Raw genomic sequence first — 15,153 nt, 5'->3', positions numbered from 1 at the left:
TCTGGCCTTAAACTTAGGTCTTTAATCCATTTTGAGTTTATTTTTTTGTATGGTGTTAGGGAGTGTTCTAATTTCATTCTTTTATATGTAGCTGTCCAGTTTTCCCAGCACCACTTATTGAAGAAGCTGTCTTTTCTCCATTCTTGCCTCCTTTGTTGTAAATTAGGTGACCATATGTGCATGGGTTTATCTCTGGGCATCTGTCCTGTACCATTGATCTATATTTCTGTTTTTGTACCAGTACCATACTGTCTTGATTACTGTAGCTTTGTAGTATAGTCTGAAGTCAGGGAGCCTGATTTTTCCAGCTCCATTTTTCTTTCTCAGGATTGCTTTAGCTATTCATGGTGTTTTGTGTTTCCATACAAATTGTGAAATTTTTTGCTATTGCTCTGTGAAAAATGCCATTGGTAGTTTGATAGGGATTGCATTGAATCTGTAGATTGCTTTGGGTAGTATAGTCATTTTCACAATGTTGATTCTTCCAATCCAAGAACATGGTATATCTCTCCATCTGTTTGTATCATCTTTAATTTCTTTCATCAGTGTGTTATAGTTTTCTACATACAGGTCTTTTGTCTCCTTAGGTAGGTTTATTCCTAGGTATTTTATTCTTTCTGTTGCAGTGGTAAATTGGAGTGTTTCCTTAATTTCTCTTTCAGATTTTTCATCATTAGTGTATAGGAATGCAAGATATTTCTGTGCATTAATTTTGTATCTTGCTACTTTACCAAATTCATTAATTAGCTCTAGTAGTTTTCTGGTAGCATCTTTAGGATTCTCTATGTATAGTATCATGTCATCTGCAAACAGTGACAGCTTTACTTCTTCTTTTCTGATTTGGATTCCTTTTATTTCTTTTTCTTCTCTGATTGCTGTGGCTAAAACTTCCAAAACTATGTTGAATACTAGTGGTGAGAGTGGACAACCTTGTCTTGTTCTTGATCTTAGAGGAAATGGTTTCATTTTTTGCAAATACATATTTAAAATGAATAATTAAAGATAACAAAAATTATCCTAAAATTATCACTACCTATAGAATATTATACAGACCAGATAATGTATACCAACTATATAAATTATTTCATTTAATATTTACAACAACCCTACATGTAGGTACTATCATTATCTCCATTTTACAGTTGGCGATAACTGAGACTCAAAGAAACTGACTTATTTAAAGTCAGCTAATAGCTGGCACAAATATATGATATTGCTTATATGTGGAATATAAAAAAATGACACAAACGAACTTATTTACAAAACAGAAATAGAGTCACAGATGTAGAAAACAAACATGGTTACAGATGTAGAAAACAAACTTATATAGAAAACAAACTTATGGGGAAAGGGCGGGGGAGGGATAAATTGGGAGATTGGGATTGACATACACACTACTATATATAAAATAGATTTTATACTATATATAAAATAGATAAAATAGATAACTACTATATATAAAATAGATAACTAAAAGAACCTACTGCATAGCACAGGGAACTCTTCTCAATACTCTGTATGAGCTACATGGGAAAAGAATCTAAAAAAGAGTGGATATATGTATATGTATAACTGATTCACTTTGTTGTACACCTAAAACTAACACAACATTGTTATAGTTGATAACACTGTATCAACTATACTCCAATAAAAAATTTTTAAAAAAAGAAAGATGTTTTCAAATCCTTACTGAGTGTGAAGTCTTCAGATTAGCAATGACAATTTAGGTATGTAATAATATGAAAATGACATGTAATTTGATAAACCAGGGATCCCGAGACCCCAGGCTGCAGATGGTACCAGTCTGTGGCCTGTTAGGAACCAGGCTGCACAGCAGGAGGTGAGCAGCGGGCAAGCCAGTGAAGCTTCATTTGCTGCTCCCCATTGCTCCCCATCGCTCGCATTACTGCCTGAACCATCCCCTACCCCACCCGTGGAAAAATTGTCTTTCACGAAACCGGTCCCTGGTGCCAAAAAGATTGGGGACCCCTGTGATAAACCATGGAACTTCCTGGTCACTTGGCTAGAAAATCATCAACTTTGCATATCACCCTGGATTTTCCTTATTGCTCTTTGAGAATTTGGATGGTAAAAGACCCTGGACTAATCTGAGAAGTCTCCAGCCAATAGGCTGAATCTGGTCTCAGGCTGGCTCTGTGATGCCTCATTTTACTTTGTGGAGCAAAAATACCATGGTACTATAAGAATGCCAAGGAGAAATATACTAAAAGGCTGCAAGTTGGCCATGCTCTTCCATGAAGGTAGAAATCAGTTCCATAAAAGGATATGTAAGTTTGTATATTTTTCACAGCAGGAGATTTGTATTTATTCCTCTGTTAAAATTAAGAGCAGAGTTCAAGAACAGCTATGCTTCTAAAACTGAGATCTGGATTATAGCACTTTATGACACATCCTGGCGCTACTGATTATTCTTTCATGTTTTGTTTAATATGTTGCATGTTCATTTTAATACAAAGGTGGATGAAATCATTTATACTTGATATCTTAGAGCAACTTAAGTTTTTCTTTGCTTAGAAAGCTCTTCAGAGATTTTCTCCTGCAAATTTGTCCCCCAAAAGATCCTTTTTTCTTTGATCTGAGATTATGACATCAGAAGGATGTTGGTTCATGAGAATTTAAGTTTTATATACTGGGTTGGCCAAAAAGTACATTCAGGTTTTTCCATACCATCTTACAGAAAAACCCAAACAAACTTTTTGGCCAATCCAATATTATGCCTTTATGTTATCTTGATGCCTAAATTATATGTTTTGACTGAGTTATTTGTTCAATTCAATGCAAAATATGTCTGTTAATTATTTTACAGAATGGATCTGCTGATAGCCCAAATGACTGTTAACCAATTATTTTCAGTACCATGTTGAAATGTGGCTAAACTTAATCTGATGGGGACAACAGGGGTTTGTGTTAATTTCATGTTTCAATTTCATGTTAAGACTAGATATTAAAAATAAACTCACATATCTTTGAAGTTCATTTAACACCTTAATCACTTTTAAATTTTACTGAAATAAAACTTCCAAATATCCTTCATGTTAAAAGACAGAGCAAGCAGATTTAACTCTAATCCTTAATCCAGTGTTAATGCAATCAGAGTTTTACCTGAGGATGATGATTATATTCCAAATATAATATTGCACTAAACCACAAAAGCAACCTACTAGTGACTCAATGGTTTGATGGAGGCTACACAGCTTAGAGAGGTAAAATTCAGCTACCATATAACTGGTCACAACTCAAGATACATGGGTGGAGTGGTCTATTTTCTTTCTGAATTCTCCATTCACTACTATAATATAATGCCAATGATTCAATCTAGGGAATCCTGTAGAAATGGGTGCTCAAGGTAGTTCAGACCTATGTGACTTACCTTGCATATGTATGAATAAGAAAAGAGATTTTTAGGCTCTGGTACTTGAAAGAAAGTGTTGCTTTGATAGAAAAGTATATATCTAGGTATCTATGTATCTTTATCTACACACCTACACCTATATCTATCTATATGTATGTACATAAATGCTTATGCATGTATTCACCCATGAATGTAGTTTGGTTTATTCTGTTTATATTTATCCAGGAGACAGAATATATCCTTCTGATTTACTAAATTCACATTTCCAGTCCTATCTCCAATTAATTTCCTCTGAAATGTTTTACGTACACATGCGCATGCGTGCACATGCGTACACACACCACACACACACGTTTTATTTCTTACCTGGTGGGGTCCAAGCTACATATATGGAATCAGGCCCAATTACTGTGATGTTATATGGAGGCTGGATTTCTTCTGGTGTTAATATAGGTGTCTCTATAATGTACTCATTACTGGGACTGCTGCCACCTCCAGTAGTGGCTTCCAGCTTATAAATGTACCTATATTTAAAAAAGAAAGAATTGTGATAAGGCAATGCACAAGATAATGGGACAGTGATTGCTGGCTTTTCTATCTATTGCTTGGTTCTAAATTTGTGACAAATTGCAAATTCTTTGTTCCCCATCCAAAGACTTTACCATAGACCTTATAGTTTTTCTAGCACAGGGAACATTCTCTCCAGGACATCAATATATCAGACCCTTTCCCATTTTATTTTATTTTATTTTATTTTTTTAAATATGAGCATTTTTAAATGTAAATTTATTATTATTATTTTAATTAATTAATTAATTTTTGGCTGCATTGGGTCTTTGTTGCTGTGCGTGGGTTTTTCTCTAGTTGTGGGGAGCGGAGGCTACTCTTCATTGTGGTGTGCGGGATTCTCACTGCAGTGGCTTCTCTTGTTGCAGAGCACGGGCTCTAGGCGCACGGGGTTCAGTAGTTGTGGCACGCAGGCTCAGTAGTTGCAGCTCAAGGGCTCTAGAGCACAGGCTCAGTAGTTGTGGCGCACGGGCTTCATTGCTCTGTGGCATGTGTGATCTTCCCGGACCAGGGCTCGAATCCATGTCCCCTGCATTGGCAGGTGGATTCTTAACCACTGTGCCACCAGCGAAGTCCCCCCATTTTATTTTTAACCATCGAGTAATTCATTGCTTTTCTTAAAGATTTCAGGAAAGTCTTGGAGTGTGCTGGTGGATTGTGAAGGATCCAAATAAGCCTTCTCCAGTTTTAAGTGGGTTAGAGTTCAGGGAAATATGTTTAGAGAAAGATGTCTTTAAATTGATCTGCTACTCTGTACAATAAAACTAAATTGATCTCTACTCTCTGTAAGAAAACATCTGTTGATCTAAGATGTATTTGATCTCTGCTGAGAAATGAATGGGACTGAATAGCAAATATGTGGAACTTTCCCCCCTCAAACCACTCCTGTCTATATATAGTATAGCAAGTAGAGAAAACATTATCCCAGAAGTAAAGGTTGTTGATGCAAAACACACCTCTTTAAATCTCTTTTCTTGCTAGTTTAGGGATGCATGATTTTGAAGATCATTTGATAATTCTTAAAATTTAACATTTTGTGTATTTCATATACTAAAAAATTCTCATATCAAATAAAAGACTAACTGTTTACAGTTTTAAGGAATTTCATGTCCTCTGAAGACTAGTGTAATGAGCTAGTGTTTGGATCTTCAACATCTGAAATGGATTAAGAGATTTCATCAGCTATGGAATGGCTAATATATGAGATTAATTAACCAATTAATTTAGTATTGTTTCAGCTGGAGATGACCTCTTTCTCAACCCTGAGGAATCTATAATCCTCACCGTATGATTGGTAAAGTTTTCTTTTAGTTTACCTGCTGTTGGGCTCCAGGTTTTTATCAGTGAAGTTCTGCTCCTCACCGCCCCCCAGGAAAATCAAGCTTCCATTACGACTCAATTGATATTGAGAAATGAGGCCATTGGGCTTTTCTGGCGGACTCCAATATAATTCCACTGCTGTAGAATTGATGATAATGTGTCGAGGTGTCACCCAAACTCCTAGCAAAAATAACACAGTGAAGTTTTATTGCTAGGATACAGTAAGCACCATATCAAAAGTCATACCATCACTCCACATGCTATGATATTTTTATCTGTTGATAAAAAAATCTCATGGTGAGCAACAAAAATACATTTTATTTGTTTTGGAGGTAAAGTATATAATTGGGTATAAATATATAAATACTTTTTTAATGCTTTAATTATTATTATTTTTGAATTGCCTTTAGAGAATGAATGCCAGACAACTAGTGGTGGAAACTTTCTCTGTCTTGGCTGTTACTCTGAGTGTAATCAAGACCTAAGAAAATATCTAGGAATTTTCAAATTTGATGCCTATTTACTTGGAATCATAATCTAGTATTTGCCTGAATTATCAAATTCGATGAACAAACATACTTTGCTTGTGCCTCTCTGACACTACATGTTGTGCTTCTTATTTCCTTTCTCTCTGGCTACTTCTTCCAGCCTCATTTACTGGCTTCTCTTCCCTTCCTGGATTTCAAAATGATGTAGTTCCTCAAAGAACTAGGCTCTCTCCTCTACCCTTCCCTCCCTTCTTCTCCTTTCCTCTCTTCTTGTTTGGCAACACTGTCTTTGTAGTTGATCTCCATTTAGTCTCAGTTTTAAACATTATTTCTATGTTGAACACTGACCGATGCATATCGCTATACTAAAACTCTCTCCTGAGCTTCAGACAGATGAGTTCCACTCTCTACTTGTCTACCTCCATTTAGATGACTAATAACATATCAAAAACCAAAAACATCTAAAACAGAACTCTTGGTTTTCTGGTCTACAATCTATTTGTCTCCAAATCTTATCCAACTATTCATTTTCTTGTGCAAAACACAAAAAAATTATCCGAGGCTCTTACTTTTCACACCCCTAAATATAATCTATCATCGAGTCCTGCAGATTCTACCCTGAATGTGCATATTCCTTCTATTTTTACCTCTCCTGATCCAGACTACATTTCTCCCTCTCATGGACTCCTGTGATAGCCTCTAAACTAGTGTCTGTGGTTTAAATCTTGTCGTTCTCTATATCACTGTAATCCTTACAAAAGCATATATAGTATACATGTAACCTAGTATAATATTCATAAAATATACAGCCCTTTTGAAATTATTCATATAGTATAATTCCAATTCCTTATGATAACCTGTATGGCCCTACATTTTTCTGGCTCTGGACTACCTGGCACCATTCTCTCCATCATTCATGAAGTTCCAGCCACACCAGACTCCTTTCCAGCCTCAGAATGTTTCAAGTTCTTTCTCACCTCTGAGCTTTTGCACTTCCATTCCCTCTGACTGGAACACTTTTGTTCATGACACCATGACAATTGTGCATTTTATTCTCAGATTTCAGTGACCTGTGTAAATATCACCTTATCAGGGAGGTCTTATTGACCACTATTCCCTAACTATAACTTTAACCCTATCTAAAGTGATCCCAACCTTGTTCCTCTCTATCATATGCCCTTTTCTATTTTCCTCCCAATGCTTATAACATCAAAATCATCTTCTTTCTTTGATATCATCATTATTTTTTTGTTTTTATGACTGTGTGGTCTATTTCTTTCTCCTGCTTTTAATACAAAGTTAGCTCCATGAGGGCAGGGGTCTACTCTGTATTAGTAGTCCATGTATCTTTATGGATAGCACAATGCATCATAAATATTGAATAATTTTCTTGTAAATATATGTCCCGCAAATTACTATGTTAAGTATTCTATGGAATACAAATGCGGCTAAGATATGGCTCATTCTTATGAGAAGTTTATACCCTCTGTATAAAAGATAAAATGTGTACACAAACAACTGTAATTCAAGGTCAAATATTTAAGTAGTCTTATCAATGTAAAAATGTATTGATGGAGAACCTAGCGATGAGAAAGATTTTCATGTTGTCATCTGGTCATGCTCTGAATAGACACTGTAACTCTCTTCTTCAGCTTTTAAAAACTCATTTCAATATTAGGTTCTCAATAATCAATAGTTTTTGGTTGATTGTACCTCCTGTGTAAGTTACTCAGGAAAGGGTAAGATTTCAACACTTTTATAAGAAAAGGACATTCAAGTGCTGTTTACTTAGCAACATTCTGAAAGAATCAAGACTGATTTAAAAATGGCTCAGACTTACTGATTTTCTAAAGAACAGCTTACTCCTGAGTAGAGAGTAGTTCATTTTGTTCTGAAAGCTCACCCAATGTTAGGTACTTGAACAAATCCACAAATCATAATATACATTTATGTTTGGGTCTCTCTGCCAACAGCTGCTGGATGACTCACTCAGCTAATTAGAGTTCTGATTTAAATGTGATATTAGTTTGTTGATTTAAAAGATAAAGTATGAGGCTGTAGTTCATAATCTGCTTCCTGCAGTCCTGTCTTCCTTACCTTGATGTATTAAAATCACCAAGGTGCTAGAAAGGCTACTGCTTAGTTTCTGCTTTGAATCAGTCAATGCAGTCTGTGGAAATGCAGGAGTTAATGAGATAAAATAAAGTCACATTTTGGTGTTGCTTTGTGTTTTATTTATTTATTTATTTATTTATTGCTGTACGCGGGCCTCTCACTGCTGTGGCCTCTCCCGTTGCGGAGCACAGGCTCTGGACACACAGGCTCCGCGGCCATGGCTCACGGGCCCAGCCGCTCCGCGGCATGTGGGACCCTCCGGGATCGGGGCACGAACCCGTGTCCCCTGCATCGGCAGGCGGACTCCCAACCACTGCGCCACCAGGGAAGCCCGCTTTGTGTTTTAAATAAAAGTTGAGTTTTATATTTAGATAAGCTGGTGAAAGCTCTGTTCATGTTGGCAATAACACTGTGTCCGTTGGTTTGATTTATAAGATGAAATTGGAATGTGTAAAAAATAAGCACTGTTTTTTCACTTGCATAATGTTATGGAGACTCTCTTATCTTGGTAGCAGCAAGAAATCTTTGATAGGATAAGACCTGCTTTTGGTGAGAGGTTTTAGTAAGTCCCAGGTGAAGAATCTACCTCCCTCGCTGAGCCTGGGTCTCAGGGGCATCAGAAAACCTATTCTACATAATGGAAGGGCAGAACTGAGGCTGTTCAAGGGAAGGAAATGGATGGTCATGAGGGAAATCATCTAGAAGTGAGGTGGGGAGCAGGTAAACTAGCTGAGAGGTGTAAGAGGAAAAGGTCAGAAGGACACCTTGGCTGGTCTCTTGACATAATAGCTACTAAATAAGGAACACGTCTACTGGATTTGTTTTAACTTTGTCTTGAGTGTCATGCAGTATTACCCATTTCTTATGTCCCTACAAATTCCAAGTCAAAAATCCCAACATTTTTTGTGGATTGGCTTTCCCTTGGAAGTTAATCAAAGGAACCAGTTTCATATTGGCTGATGTCAGAAGTGCATTGACTTCTGGACCATTTATTATTTGTTAATTTGTTGATTCAACATTCTACTCAATTTAGTCATTTTCTATGTTGGGCACTGTGAATGTGGGGATAAAGATATATAGTCTTTATCCTCCAAGGAACCTATAGTATCATGATGAATAAAAATGGGTAAATAACAATTTATAGTCCAGTTTGATAAGTGCTTTAAGAAAAGGAAGCTTAGTGTGCTATTAGAGCACTTAGCCATGGTACCTAAAACAGGCTGGGAGTGAAATGGGGATGGATGGGAAGGGGATGGGGTCAGAGGAGATTTTCAGAATGGGAGACATCTGAGCCAAATTTTGAAAAAATAGGAGTTAGCTGAGTGAGGATGTAGGGAAGGGTATCTAGAGGCTGAGGGAAACCTACACAAAGTCCTAGAGATAGGGAAAGCATGGCAGAAGTTCAAGTATATAGGCATGACTGGTACATTAAATTGCATGTGGGAAAGACCAAAAGACTTGCCAGACTGGCAGAAGTTAAAACCTGAGGGGTCTAATTTGACTTACTCAGAAGATGTGGATTTCTTTCCTCCTGGAGAGAAATGGGATTTTTATGGAGGTAATTAAGGTGAGTTATGCCTATTTTGGCAAAACTGGAAAAAGAATTGGGATGGTGATTTGAGAAAGAGGAGAAATGGCCAGAGGCAGGGAGACTAGTTAGGAGGCTCTGGAGGAGTTGTAGGTGTCTGAACTAAGGCAATGACAGAAGGGATGGAAAGGAAGAACAACATTTTAAAAATCTGTAAGATTTAAAATTAATAAAACTATGAAGAATTGTCTACTATAACTTAAGGAAAAGAGAAGCATTAAGAATGTCAGTTGGGGGGCTTAGATGATTAGATAGTGGTATTTGAGAGAGGGAAAAGGGAAGAAAAGAAAGTTAGTGGGGAGAGCGATTTTAAACATTGAAATACTGAGGTTGAAATATTTGTAAAACACTTAAATATAAACATCTCGTAGACTGGTAGATAGACAGGTCTTAAATCTGTGAGTGTAGGCTTTGTGAAAGCTCTAGAATTTGGGAGCTCTCCACCTTCATTAGGAATTCCAGCTAGTACTGGAGAATTCCAAGAGCATCTGAGAGCATCAACAGATAAAAGAAGGGCAGAGGAAGAGGAATCTGGAATGAAACTGAAAAAGACTGGTCCTCTTTTCCTTTTGCTTTTTCATATTATCAATGCTAGAGGAACGCATGCCTGCAATTTTGCATGCTTGAACTCTAAAAATGAATGAGATTTTGCCAGTATGGCAGCAATCCTGAAAAGAGAGCAATAATCCAGTCCAAGCTCTTCCCACTACTTGACTATGGGAACGCCATTTTTCTAGTAGGTTAAAATCAGAGAGAATTAGGTCCAACTTACCGATGGGGTCATAATGTGCTTTTTTTTTTATTTTTTAGATTGAAAATGAAAGAAATGAGGAGCTCTCAGGGTAGCTAGGAACAAATGCTTCTTTTAATTCTCTCCATATCCACTTAGACACCCAAATGTTAGACCTTCAAACTATGGCTGATTCACTCAACTAGACCTTTTAAAATTAGTTATATTTGGGTTATTAACTTAAAATGATATAATATGTTTATTTCCACTTTAGCAAAACAACACAACTTAATGTTACTGCTGATCTGTTCCCTCAAAACCTCAAGTTAAGCAATCAGACTACATTTATTTCTTATAAAAGTTATTCACAATTGGCACTTACACAGCCAGAAAGTGGACTCTAAATCCATGTCTGTTCTGCAGAGGAAAGCTCATTTAGTTTATTGTTCCTTTGCACCGTTATTTGTGTTAAAGTAAACGTGCATAAAGTTCAAAACAGAAATCAAGTAAAACATTTCTCATCTTATACTCCCCAGCACTGTGAAAGCTATAATGTTTAAGTCATGAAATCTGAGCTCTTTCAATAAATCTTTTTTTTTTTTGGACAAAGTGAGAATAGAGATGCATATTTTCTAAGAATTTAAATATATGGATTGGATGAGTAAACTGGAGAGACCCTGCTCTTTCATCTGGCTGAGTTTCAGCCAAAACTGGTTGATAGATCCTTTAGAAATTATCCATTATCATCAAAGTATCCATTTGACAGTTTACCTTTCCAAAAAATCCACTGCTGGTTTCTTCCTTTCAAAGGAACACTAAGCTTTTTGACATGAAACATTCTTTATATAGAAAACATCATTAGTGAATTCCTGGTGAGGAGCCATATGCCCCATATGTGGAATTTTCCATTTTATTCCCCATTTACTGGTAGGAAGTTCAGGTCTAATATTCTGAGGTACAACAACCCCTTCATTAGAAGAGTAATGGACAAGTAGTTCAGGACTGTCTGATGATCATTAACATTATATTTCTGTTCAGAAACTTATTTATGCCTCTGTTTCCCCACATGGAAAACAGACACATAGTAGAGATTAACAAAATAATTAGTTGATCACTAGCCCAAGCTTCTGCACACATTTTTCTCCTGCAAGTAAATGATACTACCCATCCCACTTCCTAACGCACAGACCGCTGTTATTATTTGGGTGTGTATGCTGCCAGAATCTTTCCTATGCATTTATCTATTTATCTATAGAAATGAATATAGTTTTCTATGTGTTGTTTGATACATAAAGACACCATAAGTGAATGTAGTTCTATAACTTCTATTTTATATGGATGGATCATCTCATTCCTTTAAACTGATGCATGGAATTCCATAATGTGAATACACCCGAATTTAGTTAGCAATTCCCCCACTCAGAGACATCTCAATTGCTTCCAGTACTTTGCCGTTAAACAAACGACAGAAAAGCCTTCAATAAACATCCTGGTGCATGCCTCCTTGTGCAGTTGTGGAAGTGTTATCTTCTGGCATAGATAATGAAATTGAAACTGCTGTGTCATACGGAAACATTTTATGTTTAATAGACATCACCAATTTGATCTCCAAGGTGATGGTCTCACTTTACATTCCCTCAACCTGTGTATTTCTCCTCCTTTTGTCAAAATCCTTGTTCCTTGTGGTCCATCTCAGAAGGCATCTGCTCCTTAAAATCTTTCTTGATGCCCGTGATGGGTTATAATTTCTCCCTTCATAGATTAACCTGAGCATTCTGTTCATTTATTCTTTCTTAACATCACCTTTAAGATTCTCTCTCTTCATACAGATTTGGGTACTTGTCCTATCACTTCTATTTGACTGTAAGTTCTTGAGGGCAGTGAATATTTTAATCTGCTTCAATAGGGAGCATGGTGCTTGCTATATTTTAGCTGCTCTGGGAATATTTAACTCTTGAGTTTTGGAAGAATTTCGTATCCAAGTAGATAATAGTGTTTTCCCATGTAAAACCACATCTAAAAGGTTTAAGGAATTGAAGGCAAACTGCCTTGGGAAGCTTATAGTTGAACTAAACTTGAAAAATAGGAACCTACAATTTTATTTAATTTTGTACTTATAGACTTGATTCCTTCTTCCTTGTTTGTTATGAAAGAGTTTATAGAGTTCACATCAAAATACCATATGAAAACTTCTTCTCCCCAGTCATGGGTATTTTTTAATTACCTTGAGGGGCTGCCTGCAGAGTCTGACCTAGAAAAGGCTCACTTGAAGTGCATCCAGCAGATGTACAAGCTCTAAGTGTGAAGCTGTAGTTGGTGTATGGCTGGAGACCTAGAAAGAGCAAAAAGAAATCAAGTACCTCTTGAGAGGATTATTTATTATCAGGTAAGCACGAGCAGTCACATGCAGAGCTGTAGATATGATATCCAAAAATTTTAAGAGCAGAAAACACTCTCTAAGGGAGAGAGGAACTTCATAAGCAGCTCAGTATTAATGGAAATTTCATTTCTCACTGGTAAAATAATAAATTCTCAGCCTTTGAAGAGATCTGAAAATTCATGTCATCCATCCATCCATCTTACCCTTGATTCCCCTGAACAAGGTGTCACTGAAGAGGCTCCCCTGGCTAGGGGATCAAAGTAGTCCATCTCCCAAACAGCCCACTCTATCTTTAGAGAGCTCTAGAGTTCTCTATTTGGTTTGAAAGTTCTTTCTTATATTGTGGTGAATACTATCACTTCCACCCCCTAGGGACTTATAGAACAAATCTAATTTCTTTTCCACATGACAGTTGTTCAAATATTTGTAGACAGTTATCAAATCCCCCCTGACTTTTCCCTTCTCTAGGCTAACCACTCCAGTTTCTTCAATGGCTTCTTATATGAACAGGGGCAGAAAAAAAGTTAAAAGAAGGTTAGAGTCAACATTTTTTAGCCCCAAACCATACTCAGCTCATAGGAACACCAACTAACCCTTTTTAAAAAAAAAAAAAACTTTGCATTTCTTCACCATATGTTCCCATACTGTACCATCTTACACTTACTTCTGTAGTTTTTTTTGGGGTATGTTGCTTTTGTCTTTACATGTAGATTAAATACACTTTGATGAAGGGGTAGTGCTTATTACTTCTTTTGTATTCAGATGTATGATGTAGCACAAAAATTGCTCAAAAAATTCTCAGGGGAAAAAAGAATGGCAATCCATTTACAATACAAGTTATGTATTGTCAGACTTCACTGCTCTGTGGCCAGTGACCATGGACAAGTTACTTAGCTTCACTTTGCTCTCATCTACTGATCTGTAAAATGGGGAACCAGTGCATCTAGCTTCTAAGGCTGTTAAGCAGATGGGATGGGTTACTTAGAGAAGTACTTTATTTTAACAGAAGCAACCTTAAGACTCAGCAGCATTCAACAAGGATACATAGAGGCTAACATTTCTTGCCTTGATTCTTGGGAAAACTCAAACAATGCTTTACAAATATTTTCTTAAAAAAAGAATAGGACTTAATCTCTAATGTCAAATATTGGGCTAAGTTATAACATGGATCCAATAATTACTATACTTATTTTTTCATGAATTTAGAACTACATTTTCACATATTTTGTTTTGGTGAGGTGACTCTTCCTCCAGAGACATTTATAAAGTCACTCTGTCACTTTATGCAGATCTGCTCAAATGCTACATTTTAAAAGATTTTGACCACTCTATCTACACACCATAACCAGCACTTTTTATCCTCTCAAATTACTTTCTTCTTTCATAGCCTTCAACATTACCTGATGTTTGATTATATGTCTGTTTATCTATTGTTTGTCTCCACCTCCATGATGTAAGCTCAAGAAGAGCAAGGACTTTGTTTTGGCAACAACTGTATCCTTTGAATGGTGACAGGCACAAAGTAGGTACTTGTTAAGTGAATGAAAAAATTAATTAACTGGTTCATTTAGAATTGAAGCAGTAGTCTGGGTTCTCTGCTAAAGCCATAATGTTCTGTAGCTGGAACGGCTCCAGGATTCAGCTTCAAAGCCCTTTGTGTTTCCTTATCAATTTAATGACAAGATGTGGATACTTATTTGATTATAATCTTCCATTAGGTTGCTATGGAGGATTTACATAATTTTGATATTTACCTGATTTAGGGATGAGGAATATGATGAAAGATCTAAGCCATATCCAAGCCTTGTGTGTTTGATAAAAGCTTATGGGAAAAGGCTAAAGATTACAGAATATAGAGCTCAAGAGAAAATGGAAGGAAATATTCAAGAATGAAGGTCAGAGACTGCAGTGGCTGGTTTAGTCTGACGATGTCCCTTTCTTTACTTCCATTAGTGAAAAAGGGGTCTTGACCCTTGTGACACTGTTTTATCTGAATAACTTACTTTCTCACTTAGAATGTAAGCCCTTTGAGAGTAAGTATGGTATCTCTGAGTGTTTCTCATTTAAACCATTTTTTCCCAATAGTGCCTATTTGATGTATTCAATGTTTGTTAAATATTGTTTAAGGAAGACCAAGGCATAAAAGTACCCAATAAAGATGACAGGGCTATGATGCGATGATGTCCATGTATCCATCACAAGTGTGATTTGACCAAACAGGGCCTTCCTTATAATTCCACAGGGACTCCTGCCCACAGTATCTATTTCACTGAGGAGGAGATTCTTCTCTAGTTGCAGAATATTACTAAAATAATATAAAAAGTTAATATAATTTATGAACAATAAATATTTTTCAGATGTTTTTCCTGAATGTCAGACTTAAGTATGGCTAGTAAAAGCGAAGTGATACTTGATTTTTTCTCCAGCATATTCTAACAACAACAACAACAAAAAAGCCTCAATTCTGCTTCTCATTTTGTGTTCTTGTTGATCTGGTTTCAGACTTTTGAAGGACATTTTAGGATGGGTCTTAGGAAAGAAAGAGAAAATATCATTGCAGAGGTTTACTAAGATTGATTAGAAGATTGAGGG

The 15,153-nt window shown here is 36.4% G+C and overlaps 1 protein-coding gene across 1 annotated transcript in view; it reads right to left on the bottom strand.

The window, feature by feature from the left end:
• The window catches only part of USH2A (usherin), a 790,488-nt gene that overhangs the window by 137,392 nt on the left and 637,943 nt on the right, over nt 1-15,153 (bottom strand). The window contains exons 55-57 of the mRNA XM_060088664.1: nt 12,406-12,513; nt 5,257-5,440; nt 3,740-3,897 (exon numbers count right to left, since the gene is read on the bottom strand). Coding sequence (XP_059944647.1) covers nt 3,740-3,897; nt 5,257-5,440; nt 12,406-12,513 — 450 coding nt within the window. The remainder of the gene's footprint in view (nt 1-3,739; nt 3,898-5,256; nt 5,441-12,405; nt 12,514-15,153) is intronic.

The sequence above is a fragment of the Mesoplodon densirostris genome, chromosome 2 (assembly GCF_025265405.1).
Source record: "Mesoplodon densirostris isolate mMesDen1 chromosome 2, mMesDen1 primary haplotype, whole genome shotgun sequence".
Classification (NCBI taxonomy): Eukaryota; Metazoa; Chordata; class Mammalia; order Artiodactyla; family Ziphiidae; genus Mesoplodon; species Mesoplodon densirostris.
The sequence above is the reverse complement of the archived record's forward strand: the minus strand, read 5'-3'. Positions and strand labels throughout refer to the sequence as shown.